The sequence below is a fragment of the Pangasianodon hypophthalmus genome, chromosome 16, assembly GCF_027358585.1.
Source record: "Pangasianodon hypophthalmus isolate fPanHyp1 chromosome 16, fPanHyp1.pri, whole genome shotgun sequence".
Taxonomy (NCBI): domain Eukaryota; kingdom Metazoa; phylum Chordata; class Actinopteri; order Siluriformes; family Pangasiidae; genus Pangasianodon; species Pangasianodon hypophthalmus.
The window spans coordinates 23,195,954-23,221,262 of NC_069725.1; the positions used below are offsets into that span (position 1 = coordinate 23,195,954).

The 25,309-nt window shown below is 38.0% G+C and overlaps 1 protein-coding gene across 3 annotated transcripts; it reads left to right on the forward strand.

Annotated features, from left to right (window-relative positions):
- The first annotated feature begins 245 nt into the window (after nucleotides 1-245).
- Nucleotides 246-25,148, forward strand: si:dkey-65j6.2 (pleckstrin homology domain-containing family G member 4B). 3 transcript variants are annotated; one of them, XM_053240575.1, is made up of 22 exons: nucleotides 246-6,013; nucleotides 11,578-11,775; nucleotides 13,475-14,747; nucleotides 14,934-15,104; nucleotides 15,325-15,448; nucleotides 15,875-15,968; nucleotides 16,519-16,605; nucleotides 16,749-16,862; nucleotides 16,967-17,065; nucleotides 17,370-17,521; nucleotides 17,770-17,908; nucleotides 18,211-18,333; nucleotides 18,467-18,658; nucleotides 19,026-19,933; nucleotides 20,296-20,557; nucleotides 20,691-20,774; nucleotides 21,366-21,590; nucleotides 21,667-21,837; nucleotides 22,122-22,299; nucleotides 22,435-22,551; nucleotides 23,079-23,297; nucleotides 23,678-25,148. In XM_053240575.1, exons 1-22 carry the CDS (start codon nucleotides 5,948-5,950, stop codon nucleotides 23,866-23,868), a joined length of 5,187 nt encoding a protein of 1,728 aa, XP_053096550.1. In that variant the 5' UTR covers nucleotides 246-5,947; the 3' UTR covers nucleotides 23,869-25,148. The 3 variants fall into 3 exon arrangements, with proteins under 3 accessions (XP_053096550.1, XP_053096549.1, XP_026777199.3); XM_053240574.1 differs by having other exon boundaries at nucleotides 247-6,013; nucleotides 14,931-15,104; nucleotides 23,678-25,147; XM_026921398.3 differs by having other exon boundaries at nucleotides 1,459-6,013; nucleotides 14,931-15,104; nucleotides 20,308-20,557; nucleotides 23,678-25,147.
- Nucleotides 25,149-25,309: the final 161 nt, after the last annotated feature.

The following is a 25,309-nucleotide window of genomic DNA, read 5'->3' on the forward strand; positions in this document are numbered from 1 at the left end:
CACACACACACACACACACACACACAGGGTGTTTGTAATACTGTAACACACAGCAAGCATCTTCAGTTAGCAATTAAAACTTTTTTTATTTAAATTAATTATCTTTTTTGTAGAATTTATATTACATATTACATTTTTTTTATTTTCTGGTTTTATATTCTTATGTGTATTTTTTTATTTATAAAGTTATTTGTATTTTGCTACTTATTATTGTCAATATATTAATGTAACATGTATAGTTACATCTTATTATTTCAAGAGTGTAATATTTAACACTCTATAGTCCATCAATGGGATTAATTTATTAAATATTAGCATATAGTAGTAATAATAATAATAATTATGCTGTTTCCCAGAAGTAAGCCAGACATTGCTTTTGCTTTAACTGACCAAATACCATAATGGTCATAATGGCCAGTTTGAAAGAATAATGAGATAATAACATGAAATGATGAGGTATTAAGATGAAATGATGAGATACTCTGTCAAAATAACAAGAAAGTAACAAGCAATTAAGTTGAAATAATGAGATAATATCTCATTATTCTGATTTAGTAAGTTGAATCATTTGAAATGAGATATTAACTTGAAATGATGAGATACTACATCTAACAAGATCAGTTGTAGTAACAAGATATTCAACTTAAATGATAAGATACTATGTCAAAATAACAAGATAACTTGAACTAATGAGATAATTGAAATAATGAGATATTAAATTGAAATAATGAGATAGTACTTTGCAATTTCGTTACAACTTGCAGGTCAGGGCTTAAACCGGTTAAAGCTGGTGAGCAGGCTGAAGAGAGTGAAAGTAATCATTTTGTAGCACATGCACTTGGTTGACATTTATTTATCTAATTGTAGTTGTGATAAGGTGAAGATAAACATACTCTAATATTGAGAATATTTAAATGTGTACACTAAACGTCCAGATGAATAATAAAGATGACAGTGTGACTTTGCCGTGTCTTCCTATAGATCTCGGTTCCTCTCTCCGTGTCTCAGCTGTTGTAGATGTTTCTCTCACACCGAGCCGTTTGTGGCTCAGATGCATGAACGTGGCGTCTGAGCGAGCAGCTGGCTCAGCCTTGCTTTCTGTTTACACAGCTGTAGCGATTATCATAAAGAGACAGAACTGATGTCACACACAACCAGGTGTGTGTTCATGGGTAAATCAATTCACAGTGTGATAATCACACTTTATTTTTAGGCCCCTTAATAGAAGTAAGGAATAAAACACACACAACATGTGGTGCTGTTATAGGAAAATAATGAACGATGAAATAGCGTGATGAAGCAGAGTTGCAGGCAGTTTGTAAGGATTTGCAATATGTAAAAAGGATTTGAATATGAATTTGATATACTCTAATTAAATATGCGTCACATTAAATTAAAGTCATTTTTATGACTTTAAACACAAATGACTTTAAACACTTTTCACACAAATATATATTTTTGTGTTTTTTTTTTCTTGTAAGTAAGTAATGTTAGTTAGGGAAAGTTGTATAATGCATTTTATAAACACAGAAACAGTGTTATATAAATCCATGAAATTAATTCTTATGACATTTTTTACACATTTTGACAGTTTGAAACAGTTTTCAGCTTTGAAACCAAAGGAACTCGCATAGCATTTGTACATAACGCAGCTGCTTAACGGCTTGTAATCACATGACCCCACTTTCAGCTTCTCTTCACTAGCTGCTTGTGTATTACAGGATTTACTTTAAGCCTCTGTTATTTGTTTTTAAGCTCTTAATGGGTGAGACGTCTCTTATACCGCCGACTCACTTGCCTTATTCTGCACCAACGTCCCCAAAGACTTCGGATCGGTTACTTTTAGCTGTTCCATGTTCCAGGTTGAAGTATAAGGATGGCTGTGGAATAGTTTGTCATGGCTCTGCATGATGTAATGTGCTTTATAAATAAATGTTGGTTACTTACTGGCTTACCTTTGGGATTATTCATGTATCTGTACGGCTAGAATGAACATAATTCATTATTTCTCACAAAGTCCTCTCACAATCTTTCTCATCTGCCATTTTCAACACCATGTATCATTTAAATCTGCTCCATATTTACTCCATAGCACATAAACACTATGAATGAAATATTCAACCTGATGCAATTTAATTCAAAACACTCTAAATATTTTTACTAGCTGTCATTTCCCAACCATAGATACTCTTTGGGATTCAGTGCTGCATACGGAAATGCAACCCAAGCCGGGAATGTTACAGGAACGCTCTCGCATCACGCAATGCACTTGTTATATTTACTCCTCGGAGGCGGGATGCTATTTTGACCAGTCTGTTGCCAGACCACTTCATCATATATCACTGCCTGCTCGGGATATTTCTACTGCAGAGGCTTTAAACACACCCCGGTGTTGAGAGCTTTGAAAAACAGCCATGGCCGTCTGTCCGAGAGCTTTGTTTCGCTTGTGATTTGCCACATTTCTGATTTTATGACTCAAGTTCTCCTCTGATGGCTTAGAGCATTTTCCAAGTCAGATTCACAGCAATGTGGAGCCGTGTGTGTTGTTTCAGCAAGACATGAATCATTACCTGACCAGAACACAGAGAAGAAACAGAAACGCTTCCCCGTGTTAACTGATACGAGAGAAACGTTACTATTAAAATGACTGCTGTGATGGAACACGAATCAACAACTTCTGGCCAATCACATCTGAGAATTTAACAGATATTATACACATAATTATCTACACTATCTTTCTAAATTAGTAGTTAACTCAGATTTTAAAAAAAAATTATTTTTACAAGTGAAATATTATTATTATTTTGAATATCATTAATAAATAGCACTATGTATTACTATTTATTAAACATATTTATTAATATTGTCATTACTATATATCATTGCTATTATTTATTATATATATCACAATTGTTCCATCCTGAACTGCATCCAGCTGCTATTTCTACCTCCACTGTAATGTAAATTACAACTGAGCCTACCATTTCCGCTTAAGGTGCAATATTTGTATATTAGGATGGTAATTGTGTTGTGTTGTCTGAGATGTGTGTGTTGAATGTATCGTGTTGGGACCAAACACCAAGTAAAAATTCCTAATACATGTAAAAGTATATGGCAAATAAAACGCTTCTGATTCTAATAGTTTGATGCTAACAGAGCTTCTAAATGTAACGCTTTTGACATCTGTTTTTATTTCCTCGGTTATATAACACAATCCTGTCACAAGGCCAAGGACGGAGCAGACATTGACTCACAGATTAGCGACAGCACCTCTGGCTGTGAATCATACAGTCTGCTGTATTCAGAGTCTCAGAGCCGAACGCAGTGTCCTCGCTTTCCTTCAGGCTGACAGTGCTGAGAGAGCCGCTACGCCATGGTGACTGATTTCAGCCGTCCTCAGGCTTTTTTTACACACACATGCATACACTCTGAGTTTCCCGAAAACACAAAGATCATCGCTAAATGTTAGAGCGAACAATGTCAGGAGGACGTCATTGCTGTTTAAAGACATGCAAATGTATCCAAATATATCAAGACCTTTACATTTTTGTCACAATTACAAAGATAATCACAAACATTAAGATAAAATTGGCAAGTTAGTAATAGGGTGCACTTTCTAACAGACTGTAGCATTTGACTGGAGACATTTGAGTCAAACACTCATTTCAGTTAAATGACTCATTGAGATTCATTCACCAATTCGTTCAAGTTGAATGATTTGCCCAAATGTTCAGCCTGCTCACAACAAACAGCTTAAACAGTGTACAATTACAAGATTCACTGAGTCAAACACTGACCTGATGAACCAGAGGGGAGTGAATCTTGTCTGTGATGAAAGAGTCACCGAGTCAAACACTGACCTGCTGAACCACAGGGGAGTGAATCTCGTCTGTGATGAAAGATTCACCGAGTCAAACACTGACCTGCTGAACCACAGGGGAGTGAATCTCGTCTGTGATGAAAGATTCACTGAGTCAAACACTGACCTGCTGAACCAGAGAATGAATATCAGACACGACAAAAGATTCACTGAGTCAAACACTGACCCATGAACAAGAGAGGAATGAATGTTGGTCATGAGTGAAAGATTCATTGAGTCAAACACGGACCTGATAAACAAGAGAGGAGCTAATCTTGGTCATGAGTGAAAGATTCACTGAGTCAAACACTGACCCACTGAAATCTTGTCCAGGGTCTAAAGATTCACTGACTCAGACACTTAACAAGACAGCAAATATCAGCCATAATGAAAGATTTACTGAGTCAAACACTATCCAAGTGAATCAGCTGAGTCAAACGTCATAAAGTTGGTTATAGATACATATGCAAATACAGCGCTTTGGCTTCCACGTTTCAATGTTGTGGTTTGTAATATTGAAGCCAATCAGCAGCAACTTTATGACAGGAATGACTCATGTGCATGGCAGTGACTGATACCAATTAATTGTGGGAATCCTTCAAAAAGATAGAAGTGTTTACAAATGAAATATATCTACTGTCTAGCCCCAAGGCCAGGACTAAAGGAATGTCCCCATCTGCACAATACTCTGATTCTCTAGAACTGTTTCCTGTCGCCAATCTGTATTTACTTCTTGTATTTACTGATCTTTATCTCCTCTTGGTAGTTTATTTCATACATGATGGCTCTGATAAGAGGTTTAGTAGTCTAAACTGGAGCTGCTGGTCCCCTAACTACTGAGAAGAAACGAGAGGAGGATGGAGGACTCTGCTAATCGCTGCTATCTTTGACTGTAATAAGCCTATAGAGGATGGCGATTTCTCACTCAGAAGAAACAGATGCAGGTCGACTCGGGTTACGGCTCGGGTTCTCTCTTACTTCTTGTTCTCTCTCAGCCTTTCCCTCTTTAGTTAAGTTTCCATCTAGTAAATGTGGTTCATTGTGTTTCTATCGACTACTTTTCTGTTAAATGACATCATGATGCACACAGTCATGGAGAGATTTTCTCAGACAGAAGGGTTGCCAGGTTTCAACTACAACTACTTCAGAAACCACACAAAAAGACCTGAAACTAGCCCAAAAAGTCTGGCCATTGGAAAGGGAGAAGCGTTTTCTTCCTTTTCTTGGTCTTTGCAAGGGAAACAAGTTCACCATGGTGTGCACGCATTTCTGATTTGTAGTATGTGTGACTTTTTTTCATCACCTGGTACAGCCATAATCCACTCCATAATCCCCCTTTCCTTCTCCCAATCGTTGCAATATATCATTCAATAGAAATGTTCCTGTTCATTGTAAATACACTGTCTGTCTGCACATACACTTTTATTCATCATCGCCTATGGTTGCAGAAATTGGTAAGATGTATGTTTTTTGCCTTATTAACTTCAAGACAGAGAAAAAAAGAGAGTGAGTGTTTATAGCTGCTATAACGTAAGAGATCTTGTTTTTCAGATGTTGGACAACATTACGTGTAACTATAAACAGATAAAAAAACTAAAAACAATTCATGCTTCTAAAGGAAAGTAATCAACTTGGTGGTAACTCTTATAGATACATCATATGCTGTGGAATATTCAGGAAAAAAGCTACTTCCTGTTATCATTTTAAAAGTAGCCAGAGAAAGAAGTCAACCTTAAAGAGTTAAAATGGAGGACACACAGGAAATGGTGAATAAATTCCCTTCTCAAGGGAGATTCAGGCTAAATGTCTTTCCTCCTAACTCCCTGCTCGCTCTCTCATCGGGTTTCTCACGTGCTCATCAGTTAGTTTACATTACGCTCTCCAGAAGTCTGAGCAGAGAAACATCACTGCTGGAGACAGACGAGGAGAGAGACAGAGAGAGAGAGACAGAGAGAGAGAGAGAAGGAGAGAGAGACGAGGAGAGAGACAGAGAGAGAGAGACAGAGAGAGAGAAACGGAGAGAGAGTCAAGCTGTGTGCTGCTGCTTGCTTTCCTCAGAATGAGGGAAATTATGGAGTTTACGTTTCTATGTGCAGGACCAATGAAGACAGACCTGACACTTCTGACTCGATAAAACTCACTCAGGCCAAAATGGTAACAATCTTCTGTGCATTTGCTTCACATTTTCACCTGGGTGCCGTAATATCATGTGTGCTCTTTTATACATATATATTAATGCCATTATTATGTTAGAGGTTTTTTTCAATTTGTGGGAAATGTTTAGGGATAATTCAGTGGTTTAAACTTTGCAGGACTGAGTGTGTAGAGTTATTTGGACATCTGGTAAATGTCCTAAACGAGAAGGTCGCTGTGTGGACAGTGTTTACGCTGCGTAGCAATAAGCTGCATGGTAACGCTTTACATTAACACTCTGTTAACTGTCATTTACTAAGCTATGTAACACGAACAAACCAAGTAATTAACATTTGTATTGTATAATACAGTAACTTGGGGGTTAATTGGCTGACTTCATCAGTAAGGCTGAATGGATTTGTACCATTTCTACCCAGTTCACTTGACCACCATTACTCAATTTTATTAGCATTAAAATAAGTCTTAATTACTTGTTTAACGTGGTGTATTCTTGCAGAAGTTTAATAATGGTTGGTTAACATTAATGCAGAAAATAATGCGGTTAAAGTAATTATAATTGCAAAATTTGCTTTAGACTCAGTTTAATAAATAGATCAGTAACCTGTGTATCTTTATCTTCGAGATAAATAAGATGCTCATCTCGATACACGTTCAACAATCTGATATATGAACAATGCATTTAAAACAGCCAGTGATTTAATATGATACAGTTTAGAAGCAATGCAGATTGTGAACTCCCACCTGTGACTAATACAGAGCCGTTTATTAGCAGTTAGCAAGTCAGCTAGCTATTGTACTGGATTAGCAGGGAACGAGATCGAGTTTTAGAAGGTTTGGGGTAAAAGTGTAGGTGTTTCAGTGCCCTTTTCTGCTGTGTAATGACTTTATTTTTGCCTTTTATTTTTTATTTTTCATTCATTTATTACTCTCACTTTAAGAATGACAGACAATGCTAATCACTGCAGAGCCTAATGAGAAAACCGATTCACTTTGTGTTTTTCTAATCAACATGGATTTGTTGGAATAACAGGTTCGTGCTACCTGCTGGTCTGATTAACCTCGGTGTGTGTGTTTGGGAAAGAACCAGCAGACTGTGTTTAGTATAATTACATGGTTATTACTGTTTACAGGCAAACCTGGAGCCCAATATGCTAATGTGAAGATTAAACAGACATGAATGAATGTGCAGTCAGTGCGAAGCAGAGTAATTAAATAAGTAATTACATGTCGGGAAAAAAGTGAGGAAAATCAGAAAATGGATAGTCTATGAGATTTCAATTTACGCGTCTTACATTCAGGAAACATACTGTAGATGTTTGTTATTGACTGAAAGCAACAGGAACGAAAATGTATAATGCATAAAAACTGTGCTAAGCTAATATCAGGTGTGAAATCAAGATATTTTTGTGTCCTAAAGCCCAAAAGAGTATTTTTTTTTATTGCTAGACGTAAGTTGATAACCTTGAATAGCTGATCTATCCTTTTCCTCTCATAAGTTATTTAATAATTTACTCTCATAAGATATTTAATAATTTTGTCACGCTTAGAATTTGCTGTTTTGGTTGTTTTATTGAATTGTCAAATTAGGCACACTATTTTATTTTTTATTTTTATTTCCTGAAATCTGTGATATTTGGTTGTATGGTGTTCATATTGAAAATTTATTCTACGTTTCCATCCATATTGTGCAGAAGGTTGGTTCAGTGTTATCAGTCTGCCATGTTTGAGTTAGCTGGAAGTTTAGGAACAGTTGCAATGATGGACGATGGAACATTTCCGCTGACAAAAATCTCGATCCATTTATCAGCAAGATGAGCTTCGGTCTGGGAAGATATGTGTGACATAAACACAGGAAACAGAATCATTTCCCTGTTTGGGACTCGGATACTTAGCTAAATGAGAGCTATCATGTTTTAGCTGGAGATGTGGAATTACAAGGAACTCTTAGAAGGCAGATATCATCGCTTTAATGTCTGTGTTTGTGTGGTGAGAGAGAAAGACACTGATGTTTGGTCAATATATGGGTATATACAGTATAGTGGAAAATATATTACATGTCAGATTTATCTTTGTCCTAACATTTTCTTTGCATTTGATCTCTAAGATGATGAGATCCTGTTCTAGATTTTTTTTTTCTTATGTCACACTAGGTCCTGGTCAGTCATTTGTTTGGTTGATGGATGGGTCTGAGGGTCAGAGGTCACAGGGACCCAACTGTGAGCGTTTCATTACGGCATCTATAGGTCGAGACGAGTCAGGTGTAGCAGAGACAGTGAGACAGCTGCAGGAAGGAGTTAGCGCTAAATCAGGATACAGTGAAGACTGATACAACCACCTAAAGATCATTTATTTACCAAACTGAATACTGGGCCTTAGAAACAGGTGTCTGAGTGAAATTTAATAACTGATGACTGATGTTCCAATATCAGTTTAATAAACAGGGTAATTTGTTTCATTTACTCATCTCAAAATAGCCCTAAACTGGTTCAACGTCAATGATCGTCAATCATCTTTAATATTTTTTTCTGAAATTTATTTAAATATGCAATTTATGCAATAGATTGTACTATGTGTACTAATATGCATATATTACAAAGGTCCATTTTATAAATAAATTACTGCCAGGCAAGAAAAAACTCCCTATCAGCATCTCGTTACTATGTGAAAATCATCTCATTATTATGAAAAAACCTCATTACTAGATGAAAACATCATATTATAAAACAATATTTCATTATTATGAGAAAACATCACTACTTCACAAAAAACATTCTGTTATAACAAGAGATTATCATGAGATTGCTTTTATGGAATATTATCTTGTTACTATAGAATAAATATGTTATAAAAATTATACAAAGTTTTGTCAAGTTGTGGTGCAATTAGTTTAATTTTATTTTATGCTTGAATTTGTAGTTGAATTTGTAGTTGATTGTTCAGCACAATGGACGACTAATGTTGTTTTTATTGTTCTTTATAAATAAAGTGATTGATTGACTGAATCTCAATGAGCTGCTGTAATAATGTTGTAATAACGAGATGTTTTCTAATATTAATGAGATGTTTTGTTGTAGTACCAAGATGCTTTTGTCATAATAACAAGCTAATTTCTAATAGTAACAAGATGCTAATGTTCTTTTTTTCTTTCATGCCAGCAATGTCACACCTAATAGTCAGACTTTCGCATAACATTCATCAAAATATTATTTTTTCATGGAAAAAAAAATCATATTTCCATGTGTGACACTCACAAGTGTGACAAGGTTGCATCCATTTTATGTAGAAAATGTTAAAACACATTGAAATGGATTTGAGAATTTGATTCACACAGTATGTCTAACAGTGCAAAATGTATATTTTTTAATAGTGACACAAAGGTTAATTAACCAACTAACCAAAGTTAACCAAAAAAGGCAAGAAAAAAAGCTGATATTTTTATAACTCTGTCAGATTCGGCTGGTGAACAGCGATTTTTGCCACAGATTCTCACTCAGACTCAGGTCTGGTCACTGTATGATTCAGAGATGATGCAACTGTTTCTCTGTTTTGAGAAATACTGTGTGATGTATGGCGTACTTATCTAGCATGTTCAGTCATATATGTGTTGGGAGATTGTTGATCGGTTGCTATAAGTATTGCTTATTGTATGTGATGATGATCCACTTGGCCACTTCTTTATCCTTTATCCTTAAAAAAGGATACGTGGATCCAATCCTAGACTACTACACTTCTAGACTGTGACATGGCTGATGTGCTAAATTAAGACTACACTAAAATAGGAAGTTCTGGGTCAAAAGGCCAGGAGTCAGTGGGAATGTGAAATTGCAGACTCTTCCAGGACTGACACTGGCTTCTTATAGCCTCGTTCACACAACACCAGCAGAATTAATTAAATGGAAGGATTTTAAGCTTTAGCCATTTCATCTGCTCTGTGCTAGACCTTGTAATGCTGGTTGTCTCTGTTTTCAAATCTCACAAGCAACATTCACGAGGTGCCAATCATCAACATCCGTAGGTCTATTTTAAAGGCTTTGATTGTTGAATGATACCATGTGGTTCCCAATACGGTCCGTATTTCAGCTTTGAATCAGTTTCTACCATGTTTCCTCCAACCAGGGTATTACTCCTAATACACAGTTAGTATTCTCCAGTGAAAAGGAAATAATCTTTAGGCCCATAAAACTGTGGAGGTTAACTCTCTTTGCTGCCACTAGTGTAAAACAGTGCAAATGAGGAAGGGCTTCATTGAACTTGGTCGCTAGGAAAGACAACTGTAATCGCTCTTGCTGCAGCGCTTTAAAGAGGAATTCAGGCCAAGGCTCACAGTGAAGTTTGGACCGAGCGTGTTGATAGATAGTTCACTAAGGTCTTGTCCTGTGGCATGTAATCCATTTGTAATCACAGCCTTGCATAATCCGTTTTCCTGAGCAAGCGAAACTGAAGACCAGACATGCACTCCAGGCATCTCATTTATCAACCGTCCCTACGCATAGCTTTGTGCGTAATCTGTTCTACTCATAGAATGTGATTTATTAACTTATTCTTCTTCATCATGCTGTGTGTATATTTAAACCTTCTCCTATGCAGAAATGTCCAGCATTAGCAAAGGGTAATCACTGGTAAACTGAATATGAGGAGCTCCCAGTCCATTATCAAATACACGCTGGATGGGATGCCAGTCCACTGCAGGTCACCATTCACACCCAATTAGATGTATGGGCAGAACCCAGGGGAAATCCATGTGGATGCGAGGAGAAGAAGCACAGAAATTCCACACAGACAGTAATCCAAGTTCAGGATCACATCAGAAAAAACCTTTAACCTAGTTTGGGTTTGTTAATTAGCTGATTCGTTGAATCAGGTAGGTTGGAGGCTGAGAGAATGCCAGAATGTTTAGGGCAGGGGTAGTTCAGGACCAGTATACTGCTCTTCTGTTTGACTGGATAACAAAATGATAAATGAAGAAAGAATTCTTCATGGACCAAAACATTGTACTGTATTGAATCATTCAAATGTGACAGTTTGTTGCCTATGAATTCTTTTGGGGTCTCAAAGGCTTGAATTTGATTAGACTTTGAGTTCTTGTAGCTTCCTCTGTATTTCTTTAGTATTTACGGTACATTTATACATTTGTTACACTTTTATCTAAAGCAACTTAGAGAAATTCGCGTGAGAAATTCACCAACGTCTTGCTCAAGGGTCTAAAAGTGGCAGTTTGGTATTGTCTTGAAGTCTTCAACGTCCAGCCACCACTGGCATTACCTGCCACTTTTTGACTTGTCCTACAAAGGGTTAAAAATTTAACATACTAATATTTAGGCAGATTTCTCCCAGTATTTTCACCAGAGTTTTTGTAGATAGCTTCTTTTCAGATGTTAAGCAAATTATTGTGTTGTACCAAATGCACCATAAACTCAAATGGACATTTATTTCTCAACCATCCAACCAAAGAGGAGAAGGTAAAAACTAGATTACTGCATGGCCATGACAGTATGTCAACTTCTGTCAATTATGTATCCGACATAATCACCCAGTGATGAACATGCACTACTCTGTGTTTCCAGGACCCAGACTCCCTGGACTCCTCCATCCAGAGCTCTCTCTCTGCTCTCTACCCTCCATTCGAGGCCACAGCTCCCACCATCCTCAGCCAACTATTACATGTCATTGAGGGTCGTTATGGCGGCGATTCCCTTCAGTGCCTAATCGACTTCCTGATCCCAGCCAGGCGACTCCTGGAGAGGGTGCGCCAGGCAGCTTGTGTGAGTGTTGAACGGAATGAAAAGATGCAGCCCAATTAAAATAGATTTAATTATCCTTTATTTTGGTGGTGTCTGGACACAGACAAGATAATAAGCAAGAACATAATTAAATGAGCAAAAATGAATAGGAATATTATGCTAAATGGCTTATGTGACACGTGAAGCTTAATGTCAATGCTACATTAAGTAAGGAGTAAACCACAAGGACGTGTTGTTATAGGAAAATAATCATTTACAGGCTGGTGTGATGCAAAGCACAGTTACTGTTTCCACCCTAAAGTTTATCTTCCTATAACAGCATGTCCCGAAGTGTTTTATTGCCCTTATACCACAGCCAACAATTATATTCGCCAACGATTACATTTTTATTTATAAAAGAATGACACATCTTTCCATTTATAAATAAAAGCTATAGCTTTAAATGTTTTGGAACATCTACGAAACAAGTTAGTTCCTAAGTCATTGCTGTTATAGAAAATTAATCAACACCTCCTGACCAATCAGAATTGAGAATGCAACAGTGCTGTGGTATAATGTAAAAAAAAACATCTTTTCAACTATATGAACAAATGTAGCACCATATGATACTTATTTTTCACATGCTGATTCCATGCATGTGCATTTTGGGCTTTCTTTCTGAACATGCCTTCCTTAAATAAGCAGAACATGATCTAGCTTTGCGCATGCATCAACTATTCGTGTAGACCTTAGTTTGACCTCGGGAGCAAAGATCAGAAGCATACCTCTGACATCAAGAGCATTCCTTCACACTTTTAGTGTAAAGATCTATTTCTCAAGCTTACATTCTTAAAATGTATTTTACTGTACTATACATTATAACCAGCTAATAATATCAGTCTCTGTAGAATGGCACGGTCTTGTCAGTATGATGTCCCTTAGTTTTCAGTTTTTTTACTTTGAAGACAGAACGTGCTTTATAGAGAACTTTTTTCTGTTGTTGGAAAGAATAAGAGCAGCAGCTCAATCCAGGCGGAGTACTTAGTGTTTAATTCTTCTTTTACCCAGATTAGAAATTCACTCAAGATAGTGGGCCAGTATATGATGACAGTCTTTTTAAATATCAATAAAGTGGCAGGATATTTATTTACACTATAAAGTAAAAAATTGATGAAAAGTTTGAGTTGCGTTCTATGCTGCATGGTGGTGCAGATAAGAAAACGCCACTTTAGTGGAATTCTTATAAATTCAAAAATTGTTTAAAAGCATGACTTGTCTTATCCACACCTCCAAGAAGAGGCATTCTTGCTCACTGATTGATTGACACCCTGTTTTTTTTACATCCATATTCCAACAAATCCTGCCTCCTGTGCTACGATTCGCTAGTAGTTCTTATTCACAAGCATTCCACTAAGTGGACAATTAAGAGGTCAATTTGTGAAAAATGGAAATCCAGCAAAAGAGATTGTCAGGAATTTGTCAGGTTTCCTAATGGATGAGGAAAAATTTTATGTTTCTTTGATTCTTCCAAAGTTCTACCATTGCTACAGTCATGTGAACAGCTTCTCAAATATCCCGCAAAACTAGTCTTGCCTAGCCTCTTTTTTTCATTTACATAGAGTTAAAAATAAATAAAGTGTTCCTAAATGTTCCAGGGATTGCAAATGTGTCATTATAGTGTAACAAGTACTAAAGCATTATCAGAGAATTCATCTTAAAGATTTCTCTTTCTTTTGGTCAGGTGCCATATTCGGACTTGGCGTTCCATTGTTCGGGCTGGCCGCTCTGCCTGTATGACCACGTTATAATCCATCTCGCTCCCATCAACCCACTGCTGCTCTCGATTGAAGACTTTTACCTACAGGTGGTGCCGTTTGAGAAGCAAGCAGCCCGTATTGTGGTTCGGAGCCTGTTGGACGAGGAGCAGCATGATTTGGAGGAAACTCCAATACCAGAGAACTCATTTAGCCGTATTTTCACTCAGGACTGGCTAAAAGAGCTCAACGTAGGCAGGCATGATGAAAGGCTGCTCAGTCACTGTGTGCTGGCTACTGAGCAGTGCATAGTGAAGGTGTCTTGGGATCAGGTGGCTTACCCAGAGTTTGAGAACCAGCCACAGCTCATGGATTCTTCTGGTAGTTCTAATCAACAGGAGCCTTTGAAAGGTCCTTCCTGGCAGGGTTATTCAGTTGAAACCAGGATCTGTCCTGCTAAGGATGGTATTGCAGTGTCTTTGTGTTTGGTAGACAGCTCCAGGCAGAGTGAGATGAATCAAGCCATGCCGGAGATGAGGCCACTTGGCTGGGTGTCTCCTAATATTTGGGACAGTCGCAGTAAAGGGTGTTTTGTGGATGAGGATGTAAACGATGTGGACCTTATCAAAGGAAAGGATGATTTAGGAGACTCTCAGACATGTGCTCAACCTAAAACTTGTTTGCTAAGGCCGCACAGGGTCACACCTCCTGTTGGCCGTGATCATACAGCCCATGATCGTCGCACCTGTGGACGTACTGTAAGGTTTGCAGAGCCGCCTTGCACTCCTTGCCTGAGGAGGAAGCATGGACAGGGAACCAAGAACCAAGAATGCCGCTACAAGGAGTACTGCAGGGAAGAACAATGTTCTGTTAGAATTGAAAATAGGCAAAAAGAACCAAATCTCTCTGAGAGAACAGCGAGGACAGACCATCTCCACAGACCAGTTCAGAAACAGTTTCCACAGATTCAAACTATAAATAATAACTCCAGTGAAAGTCACGGAAAAGTTCCTGATAATTCTCAGGGTACCTTTGCAGACATGACAGAACTGAGCGACGGAACCATCGCCTGTATCACCCCAACCGTGGATGAAACAGAATCAGAGAAAAGTCACATTGTTGTCCAAGGATATCCCAGTGAAGGAAAAACAGACAGCAAAACAGAAATGATCCCAGGGTTACGTATAGCTCATGGAAAAAAGACCACAACTTTTGGACTTGTGTCACCAAAGTTAAACATACGAAAACCACCAACGCAAGGTAAGAACAATTCAAGGCTCTTTAAGGGTTTTCTTCTGTTTATATTTTAGACATATTTTAAATATTCGAATATTGGTCAAATTAGGCTTTTATCATAGATGCTAAATAGAATGAAAAAAGTGGATAAATTTTCATGTTGCCAAGCTTGCGTATGTGTGTATTCCTTTTGCATATTTTCTCTAGAAGAAGGTCAGGACCATAAAAATCTTCCCCTTCTTGCTAAGGGAACTTGCACAAATAAAACTGTATCCTTATTACACCATACTGATATAAATAAGCCTGGAAAGAGATCACCATTCCCAGCTCCATCAAAACCAGAGACCTGCCTCCTGCAAGCAGGACTTTCTTGCCTTACAGGTACGATTGAAAAATCAAGTGGATTAAATAAAAATGAGTTTTAAACAAAAGGTTAGGTCACAAAAAATTATTAGACATTCAAGCATGCGCACTGGTTGTCATCAGGTTCATTTAGAAGTTAATGTTTGACAAGTTCTTAGTTTATCTCTATCTTTCCTGTCCCAATCTGATGTCCATAACTTTGCCATACAATGTCTATAACTCCATGTCTCCTTCTCAGGTGGCAGAGATCGCTCAAACAGAGTCGTAGTGGAGGTTTATGGTGATCACCAGCACTGGAGGTCTCCTCTGCTTTCCAACCAGGCACTCTCTAAACTTCTGCTTTATTTCCACACCATCATTAGGTATGAAATGTTCCTCATAGGCTTAACTCCATTTACAACTCAACCATTGCTTGGTTTGGTATCCTGATTCATATCAAGCTAGTTTTTTGGGGAAAAAATCTACTGTAGTAGTATCATGGCAACCTATAGATAATACTATAGTTGCAGTTTAGTACTTTAATATGGTAATGTTGATAGTCCCGTGGTTTGACTAAGGTACTTCATGGTAACTATGAAACCCCCATGTTTCACAAAGGTACATTATGATAACTATGATGCCCCCACGGTTTTAGTGTGGTACTTCATGGCAACCTTGATACTACCATGGCTTTACTGTGGTACTTAATATCACCATGGGTTCAATACAATATTTCATGGTAATCTTAATACTGCAAAGTATAATTTAACCTTTAATAAAGCAAATCTACAAAATGTATTTCCACACAGGAAGGAGGAGAGAGAGCTTGGAATGACCATTGTGTACGACAGCCGTAAGATACCACCACACCCAGAATTCTCTGAAGCTCTGCAGATGGTGCAGGTGGGTGCTTGTGTGATCCAGTTTACAAGAGAATCACCAGCTTCCCATGACTATGGAAGCAAGCAAGTCAAATTATTTTTACAAATATAGTCAGTGTGCCAGCAACTCCCATACCTCAACATGTAAATTGAATAAAAATGGTCAGCTAAAATGGTTTGCCAGAATTAACTGACTCATTCTGCTGTACTCTTACTGTAATTATCCTGTATTATGTAAAAACCCAAAATACACTTTGCTGATTCCCTACACTGACAAGTTTTTAATACTTTACAATGAAGCCGTTACTGAAAAAAGCATCCGGAAAGGAGAATCCGATGTTTATGCAATAAAAGTCTAAATATAAAAATCAAGTTAATTAATTATACACATTAATTATACAGGCATTACTGTCTGTCCCAAACATCATCCTTTCATATTGTCCATTTTTTTAATCCCAGCTTTCAATACAATCTGTATTAAATGACATAGTTTAGGTGACAGTTTCAGAGAATAATCTCCATTGCTTCTGTGTAATAATTCTGCCCTCGGTGTTTTTCTTTGAATTATTTAGGAGCAGGATCCAAAAGCAATCCACTGTGTGCTACTGCTGATCAATAAGGAGAAAAGTCACAACCCCAAGAAATACCCTGGAGACATGGTTTGGGGCTTTTGCATTGCTGAATCACAATAATAATAATTTTAATATCATATACTCATATATTAAAGGATTATCTAACGTTATACATAGAGATAATAACGGCATGACGCACAACATATAAATCTCTCTCATTTTTAATGTAGGAGGTTGTGACATCCCTCAAAGGCCTTCACAGATATATAGAGTACAGCCAGCTGAGCCCGGCCCTAGAAGGCACTTTTCTTTACAGTCACAGAAACTGGCTGCATCTTCATCAAGTTAGTTTCATCAAGAGCATTATAAATCACAAGATATGAATTTCTCATAACTACTTGTTATTATAAAATTGTGTGAGCTATAAATTATATTTTTTGATTTGCAGGAACTGTATCCATTTGTGTTTGCCATGAAGGAAGCAACAAATTTGCTTCTAGAAGCCATAAGGAAGTTAGAAGGGGTCCGTAAAATAGACACTGCTCAGGTATAGAGCAAATCACGCCTCAGTGTGATTTATGTGGACTTCTGTTACTGTTAGCACCTCAACATTGATTATTTTCTTATAAAGGCACATCCCAAAGTGTTTTCTTTTCCTTTTATACCACAGTGATTTGCCAACAAGTAAAAGTTTTTCATTAATTAAGAAAATAACACAACATACTGTTTATCCATTTATAGTTACACTGAATGTTGTGGAATGTAAGTAAAATAAGTTCTCTCTGTTATCATTTACATTAGAGCAGCTATATGAAGTTTGAGTATGACCTATTTTTATTTTTGTCTTTAAGGATGTACAGCAGTGTATTAATGACCAAAGGATTCTAATGAAGGATGTGCTTGAAGACACCCAATTGGTTACCTTACAAAGGGAAGGCGGAGCCTTGTTGGCCAGGTTGAGAGGGGAGAGTGATGTAAGATCAGCACACTATGAGACAAGCTGGTAATGCTAAAGTGCTAATCTATTAAACCTTATCTAAGGAACCCATACTAATTTGTTAACCCAAGAGGAATACCCTAGTAAACAAGCATGTCAAAATGGTTCTAACATGCTTGAACATAATAGCATGGTCTCATGAACATGTTCTTGTCATTTAAAAAAAAGATCTCTGAAAGTAATCCTAGAAAATAATATACAGATACAGAATATTGAATAATGAATAGTGAAAAATCTCTCATATGCTCTTCCAGTAATGTCATGGATACTGTGGATTCCCTTTACACTGAGGTAGAGGAACACGTCCATGTGCTGGTGAGAAGGTCCAACATATCATTTCAACACCTTGGCTTCTTGCTACATCTCAGGAAGATGGAATCAAGGTTCATGGAGGTATCCAATCACAATCATAAATCTAGCTGACTAACATTCCAGGAATTCAAGAATTTTTATCTGTCTTGGTGCTATTGCTACATCAAAACACAGCCACAGTGTCTGGCATTTTGGCGAGAGTAATACCTCCAAACATCAATAAAACTTTGAACAGGACCCATACTGTGTAAATATCAAAATGGGAAAATTCTTGGATGATTCATAAATGACATTTTAAGGAATACTAGGAAATGTGTTTGAGATAAACTTGACCTGGGATAGAGGAGTCATGCCAATATTAGAACCTTGTTGGCTTTCTCCAGATAAAGGAGTGGTTTGATGTGGAAGGAGAGAGACGAATACTTGAGGCTGAATCTGCAGAGGAACCAAGCAGGAGCTTTGAAGAGATTCTCCAGTGTTTAACCACTGTCCTCTCTGAAGCTAATGTAATCATTAATTCCTGTCTTTCAGTCAAGCTCAATTATATAAAATAAAACAAAACAAAAGACATGAAATCATAATATTTTTCTCCCTACTGTGGTTTACCCTTGATGAATTTGTGTTCTGTGTGTTTTACAGGAACATAAGCTTCAGGCAATGATGTTACTAAATGAAGCAGAAAGCATCCAGGGACCAAACTATCCTGAGACAGAAGTGTTCCACATAATGATATCCACATTCAAATCCAACTTGTCTGAATTCCTGTCTCAAGCAGAGCAGTATTGTGATGAGCTGGAGACTACGCTAAATTTGTGCCACTTCTGTGAGAGGGTAAGTTTCCCTTATTTCTGGCAAACTCATGTGTTTCCTTTGGACTTCCAGCTAATCAAGAAACTGCACTTAGGTCAAGCTTCTCAGTGAGCACAAAGATATTTTGCAAATGTTGGTTGGACATTTAGATTTTTGCAGGGTGAAACTACTGTAGTCATACGAAGTCATCAGACTTAACACAGACCAAGAAAAGATGCAAGATTTGGGCCAAGACAACGTGAATCAAGACTGATGGGAAATAGACAAGTATCATAATGTCTTTTATTGGACAATTTAATGGACGTCAATGGACTTCTCTGGTTAGTTGGTGCTCATAGGGGTTGATGTCATACAATCTAATCAGTGTAGTCCCTTCTTATATTGACAGGCAATTGAGGTGGCCATAGACTGCTCTCAGCAATTGGAAGAAGAGAAACTGCAGTGCATGAACCATCAAGAGAAATGGGCTGCTCTTCAGGGATGCCACGAAAAGCTTAGCCAGTTTTCCCCTGAACTCTTCCAGGAGCTAAAGACCCAGGCCTGCTCTCTGCACAACCCCTGGGGGAGGAAGGTGTGGAACATAACTTGGTTAAGGTGTCAGGAGGTCAGTCAGCAGTTGGAGGACACTCTGCAGGAGCTGGAGCAAGACCAACATCCTTCTGTACCTGTATCGTTACAGTATGAATGGCATGAACAGGAGAGCACTGATGGAGGGCCACAGCTTCCACAGCCTGACACACATCAGAACTCACTTAAATGCCCAGAAGTCAAGGTCAGGCAGAATCGAGACAGCATCCACGGCACGGTGAGCTGCTTCAACATCAATTTCAGGCAATCCCGTAAAGGACGTAAAGGGTCCAAAATGGCTCCAGTTGCAGATTCTGACCAGAACTCACCCAGAAAAACAGCCCATGACCACAGGCAGACAACAGTTGCAGGCTCGGACACAGTTGGTTGCCAGTGGTTCCATTGGCACCAAAACTCAACCAAATATACTAAGGAGGACTCTTCTTCAGCCTCCAGTTCCTTTAAGATTCAGATCCTACCACCTACCTTGACTGAATCTAAGACCTCAGCACCCATCTGCTCCAATTCCCAAATCTCAGGACCTACCTGCTCTGGAGCTCAGACCTCAGTGCTGCAAAACCCAATACCACTTTCTGGTAGCTTATGTTTGGAAACTTCGGACTGTGAGGCAAGGCACCCTGAAAATACTTCCCACTCTGAAGAGACTGCCAGCTGGGGGAATGAGGCAGCAAACACCCTGTCAAGTCCTGGCATGGAAAGCAACACTATGTAAGATATCATAATAATATTGTTATGTCATTACATATTAATTGCAAGAGATTATAGTAGATAAATAGATCTACATTGGAAGTAATATTTGATACGAGGTGACATCAAGTTTAAGATGAACGTCCAGTCTCTTCGCTTATGGTTAAATAAAACAAATTAAATTATAAAGCAAAGAATTTGTATAATCTAAAGTTATATCAGCAGTCTGCCCTATTTGTTCTTTCCTTTTCCTACTTCTTTTGCTCTTACCCAGTTTAAAAGAGGCAAATCCACAAACACTGATCCACATCCACATGTTATAGTCTTCCACCTGTGATCACATTTCTGCCTTATTTGTAAGAGCATATCTTCTGAAATCCCAGTCTCTCCCACAGGAAGCTGCAATGTATCATGGAGGAATTGTTGTTGACAGAGCTGGAGTATGTAAGATCTCTGGCTTACATCCTGACTCATTATCTCCCCCTGCTGGCCCAGCCAGATGTGCCTCCAGACCTGAGAGGCCAGCGTGGAAGGATCTTTGGGAACCTAGAGAAACTATATGACTTCCACTGCCATTACTTCCTGCAGGAACTTGAGGCTTGCCGGACAGAACCACTTCGGGTGGGCCGCTGCTTCCTCAAACATGTGAGTTCCTCAGAGTCAGTACTAATGCTTTGTGACACTGTAACATATTATTTCTTTTCTACAATGACCACAGTGAGAATTAATGATGTCCTTGTTGTTCTTGTGTCATTTTGCTGAACATTTTTGGGTGCAGAGAGAGAATTTTGGGCTGTATGCTCTCTACAGCAAGAACAAGCCTCAGTCAGATGCTTTGATCCAACAGCATAAGTTCTTCAAGGTGAGGAATGTCAATAACAAAGAGACCTGAATGTAACCATCATATTGTGCTTATAGTCCAGAAAACCTCTCTTGAACAGCCTAATGTTTAATGATTTTTAAGTCAGAGCAAATTTTGTAATATTTGATAAACATTCTGACACCTGTGAATAAAATATCAGCTCAGAGAAGAAAAAACGGCCTCGTTCTTTGTACGTGACTTAACAAATCCAAGACAATATGATGTATGCCAGATTTACTAATCAATATAATTCCAAACGGGTTAATTTTGTTCTTCAGACACACCTGAGAACCTGAATAGTTTAGTGATATGTTACCTGTAAATTCAGACAGCTCTGGCTTCTCCAATAGCACTCAGAAGTTTTAGAAGAGGCAGGTCTTTTGGGGGTGTGGCAGCAGAAGGGAGCTGAGTAACTTCTGGTAATTTAGGTGAAGTTACTTTGGGAGAACCACAAAAAGAACAAGAGTGTGGACGTAATTAGATCTAACAATCAGTTGCATATAAAAGTAAAGTTTCTGTCACTGGACTATCTAAATACTCTACAAAGAAAACTTGCATATTTGTTAAAAATTGGGCTTTTCATTCATACAGTGTAAGCAGCTGGAGCTGGGAGACAGCATGGATCTATCCTCCTACCTGCTGAAGCCAGTGCAGAGGATCAGTAAGTACAGCCTGCTGCTGCAGGAGATGCTGGAGGAATGTGGAGCGGCACATGATGCAGAGCGCCTGGAGATCCAGGGTGCCGCGGAGGTGGTCCGATTCCAGCTACGCCACGGAAACGACCTGCTTACCATGGACGCCATCCAGGACTGTGATGTGAGTAAGATAAGTGGAAGAGAGACTGGTGAGGGAACGACTGGACCTGATGGCTGCTCCTTTTGTTTGTCTTCAGGTGAACTTACAGGAACAAGGCCAGCTAATTCGGCAAGATGAGCTCTATGTGACATTTCGCAAGAAGCGTGTTTTGCGACGAGTGTTTCTATTCCAGGACCTTATTCTGTTCACCAAGGCGAAGAAAACACACCGTGGAGATGTTGTGTATGTCTACAAACAGTCTTTCAAGGTACATTTGTTAGTAAAATTTTAATTTAAGCTTTATTATTAAACTTTAAATTGTGCATTTTTTTCACCTGACATGTAGTTTCTTAAAGTTTATCACCCCACTGAGTATAAAAATTTAGTCCATCACCACAATATAAATGTTTATTAAGCCTGTTATGAATCTATCCATCATTGATTAGTATGTAAAATAATTGGTTATTATAATTGGTGAATCTTCTGAATGTGTTCTGCATGTTTGTGTATTTAATCTCGTTCCACCTGTCATTCTTCGAATTTAAAACATAGACATGTGACATTGGACTAACCCAGAACTGTGGACAGAGTGGCTTGTGCTTTGAGATCTGGTTCAGAAGAAGAAGAGCCCAGGACACGTATACACTTCAGGCAGAGAGGAAGGACATGAAAGAGGCCTGGACTGCAGACCTGGAGCGCATTCTGTGGGAACAGGCCCTGAAGAACAGAGGTGAGACACAGAGAGAGGAAGAGCAAGAGAGAGAGATTTCCCATAAACCAGACACCTCACTTACACAGTGCTTTAATGTTGGTTAGAACTTTATGAACTGTTATTTAATTTAAAAAAATGGATTCTGTTTTGCAGAGTTGCGGAGACAGGAGCAGGTGTTCATGGGAATGGGTAGTAAACCTTTCATGAAAATTCAACCCAGAGAAGCAGCCGTCCATGACAGGACCATCACCTGCTTCCTGCAAGAAGGAGGTATCGCTCCATAAGTCCATGTTTATGATCAATGACTTCCAGTAATCTATAAAAATAATTTTTAAAAAAATATGAAGGGTTGCCATCTTGGACACCTGCTCAGTTTGGTGCCACTTCTCATAAGTGAAGGCAGAAATGTACCAAAAAAGCTGGAGGTTATATAGACGATGGTATAACACTGTATTATAGGACTCGAATTGTTTGTTTGAGTATGAGGTTACATCGAACAGTGCCTTTAGAAGAAAGGTATTTGTAGAAAATATTTAGAGTGAGATAGACCTCTAATACTTTAGCTACATTAGCTTTGTATATCCATATATTGTAAAAAAAGAACCGCTAATCAGATGCTAATCATGTCTTTGCTGACGGGGTGCATTTTTGTACGTGGTAATTCTCTAAACATTTTTCTTGCCAAGCTATTATAGTTATATACTTAAGAACTTTTGCTGCAAGTTAAAATATGCTCCTGTGCAATTCAGGTTTTCAACCAGTTTGTACTTTTTTTTTTTTTTTTTTTTTTTTTACAGAGATTGAAGGATTAAAACTGCCAAATCTCACAACACCCAGACTTCAGAGTGACACACCGCTGCCACGACCAGAATCGATCGGCTCCACCTCAGGCAGCCAATCGTCTTCCTCCTCTGGCCGAGGCTCTTTGTCCCCTAGCGGTTTCCGTGAAAACCCGGCGCCTGAAAACAGCCACGGATCTCAGATACCTCAGATCAGCCATCGGGGCAATAGCCACGGTACATCATCGTGTTAAAAGAAACATAACTTTTACAAAACTTTGTCAGTCGGCCAAGACACATCCTCACTGTCATATATTGTATGTTCCACTGTGCAAAATTCCAAATAGTTGACTTATTAGTTGAAAGTATTAATAGAGTCAATTAGAAAAAAAAATTTATACAATGCTTTCTTTACTCCAAACATAGATCATCCACATGAAGCAAATATGTGACACCAAATGTCTCTGCATTCTATCAGTTTTTCCATTCCCAAATAATGATGTAAAGCTTGACTACAAAAATATTTTTTAATCAGCGAGGACAATGCAGTGCATCCGAATTTAAGATACGCCAAAGAGTGATTCATCATTTCTCCCCCTCTGTTTCTTCTTCTGAAGCGAGCACAGACTCTCCGGGTCGATACGGATCGCGTGTGTGTGGTACCTCGGGTTCCTGCAGTGCTACAGGAGGGAGGATTACGACGCCTGCTGGTACCCAGCTGCAGCACACCTCACCTGCCTTATCCAGGAAAAAAGGCCTCAGTAGCACTGCACACAAAATACACGGCTCATATTTTGCAGAAGGATAGACAACGGATTTGCTCGCTGCTTAATGGTGCTGATATTTGTTCTGAAATATACCGTATGTTTGTCATCTTTTTCAACACACTAATTTCCATACAACTTATAGTGAGCCCCGTTTCAGTAATTCACTTGCTGACTAGGAACCAAAAGCCAGCAAATCTTTCTAAATAAACATCTCAGTGATAACTGAATTTTAATGTAAATTTAACCTCTGAGACTGAGCCTTGGTTGTATAAACTATAAAAACTAATTAGCCAAGGCCCAAATGGATATGATATTTAATCAAAGCACATGGAGTCAACTCCAGAATAATTGGCATCCTTTATTAAAAATATTTATATTATGCAAAATAAACATCACACACAATAATTCAAATCACGTTTTTAAAAATTATACTTTCTCTTAACATATTTTGCAAAGATCTTGAAACCCGTATGGAATATATAAAGTAACAGTATATTGTCATGCTTGAAAAAGATATATTTCTATATAAAACTATATATTATTTCTAATTTGCTCTCGGTTCTTTGGAAGTTGTCTAATAGCATATCCTGTTTCTTCTGTGGGGAATTGATATGATGAGATCATGTAAAATCTAATCATCATACGTCAGGTCACCATGGAGAAAAGCAAAACTCTTTCAGAAAAAAGTTGTCGCCCTGCACACATCAGGTAACTGATCATTCCAGAGAAGTGTGTGCAGGGTTACTGAAGGTTACACCAGAAACGAGTCGGAAACACTTTCACACAACAAAAGCATTCATTAAAGCACAGTCCATATGCTAATATCATATTTAACGCTGGAAAAGGTGTTTACTGAAAGAATACTGTATGAATAAATGATATGAATTAATGTTACTGAATGGAGGCACTGGTTGGAGGAGTTTTATAAATGTCGTATATTTTTGCATGGAGGGATTTTCTAAAGACAGCCTTTAAATGTCAAAATAACTGGTATTTTACAACGCAGCAACTATTTTTTAAACACTTTTTCTATTTGTTGAATTAAATAAAATAATGTACATTGCTCTTGTATAGTATTTTTCTGCATGTGTATAATTTAATAGAAATAGAAAAGAACATCACATTTATTTACAACACTCAGAAATCCAAATGTTTCTTTGTAAAAAAAAAAAAAAAAAAAAAAGTTCAAAAATAAAAAGTGTTATTGGATAAATGACTGGTTTCCTTTCTTCATATAGCAATTTTAGGTTTGCATAACGCTTTCAGAAGGTTATAGGTTTAGGAACTTGTGTCAGGTTTTCCAGGTGTGATGAGAACGTTCCTACAACGTTGCTGCAACGTATACAGTTAACACTAACATTTCCATATTCTTTATTTGTGTGCATGTGTGTGTTTGAGAGCAAGAGCGAGAGAAACCAAAAACTGTAATAAATAAAAAATAACTCAACAAATTAGCACCAGAACAGTTACACTAGAACAGGT

What these genes read in the sequence shown, in the direction of transcription:
- si:dkey-65j6.2 (XM_053240574.1), top strand. Translation starts at nt 5,948, where the DNA reads ATGTGCAGGACCAATGAAGACAGACCTGACACTTCTGACTCGATAAAA. An exon ending in GCACACTATGAGACAAGCTG is followed by an intron (nt 17,522 to 17,769) that starts GTAATGCTAAAG and finishes ATGCTCTTCCAG; the next exon opens with TAATGTCATGGATACTGTGG. An exon ending in ACAGGCCCTGAAGAACAGAG is followed by an intron (nt 22,300 to 22,434) that starts GTGAGACACAGA and finishes TCTGTTTTGCAG; the next exon opens with AGTTGCGGAGACAGGAGCAG.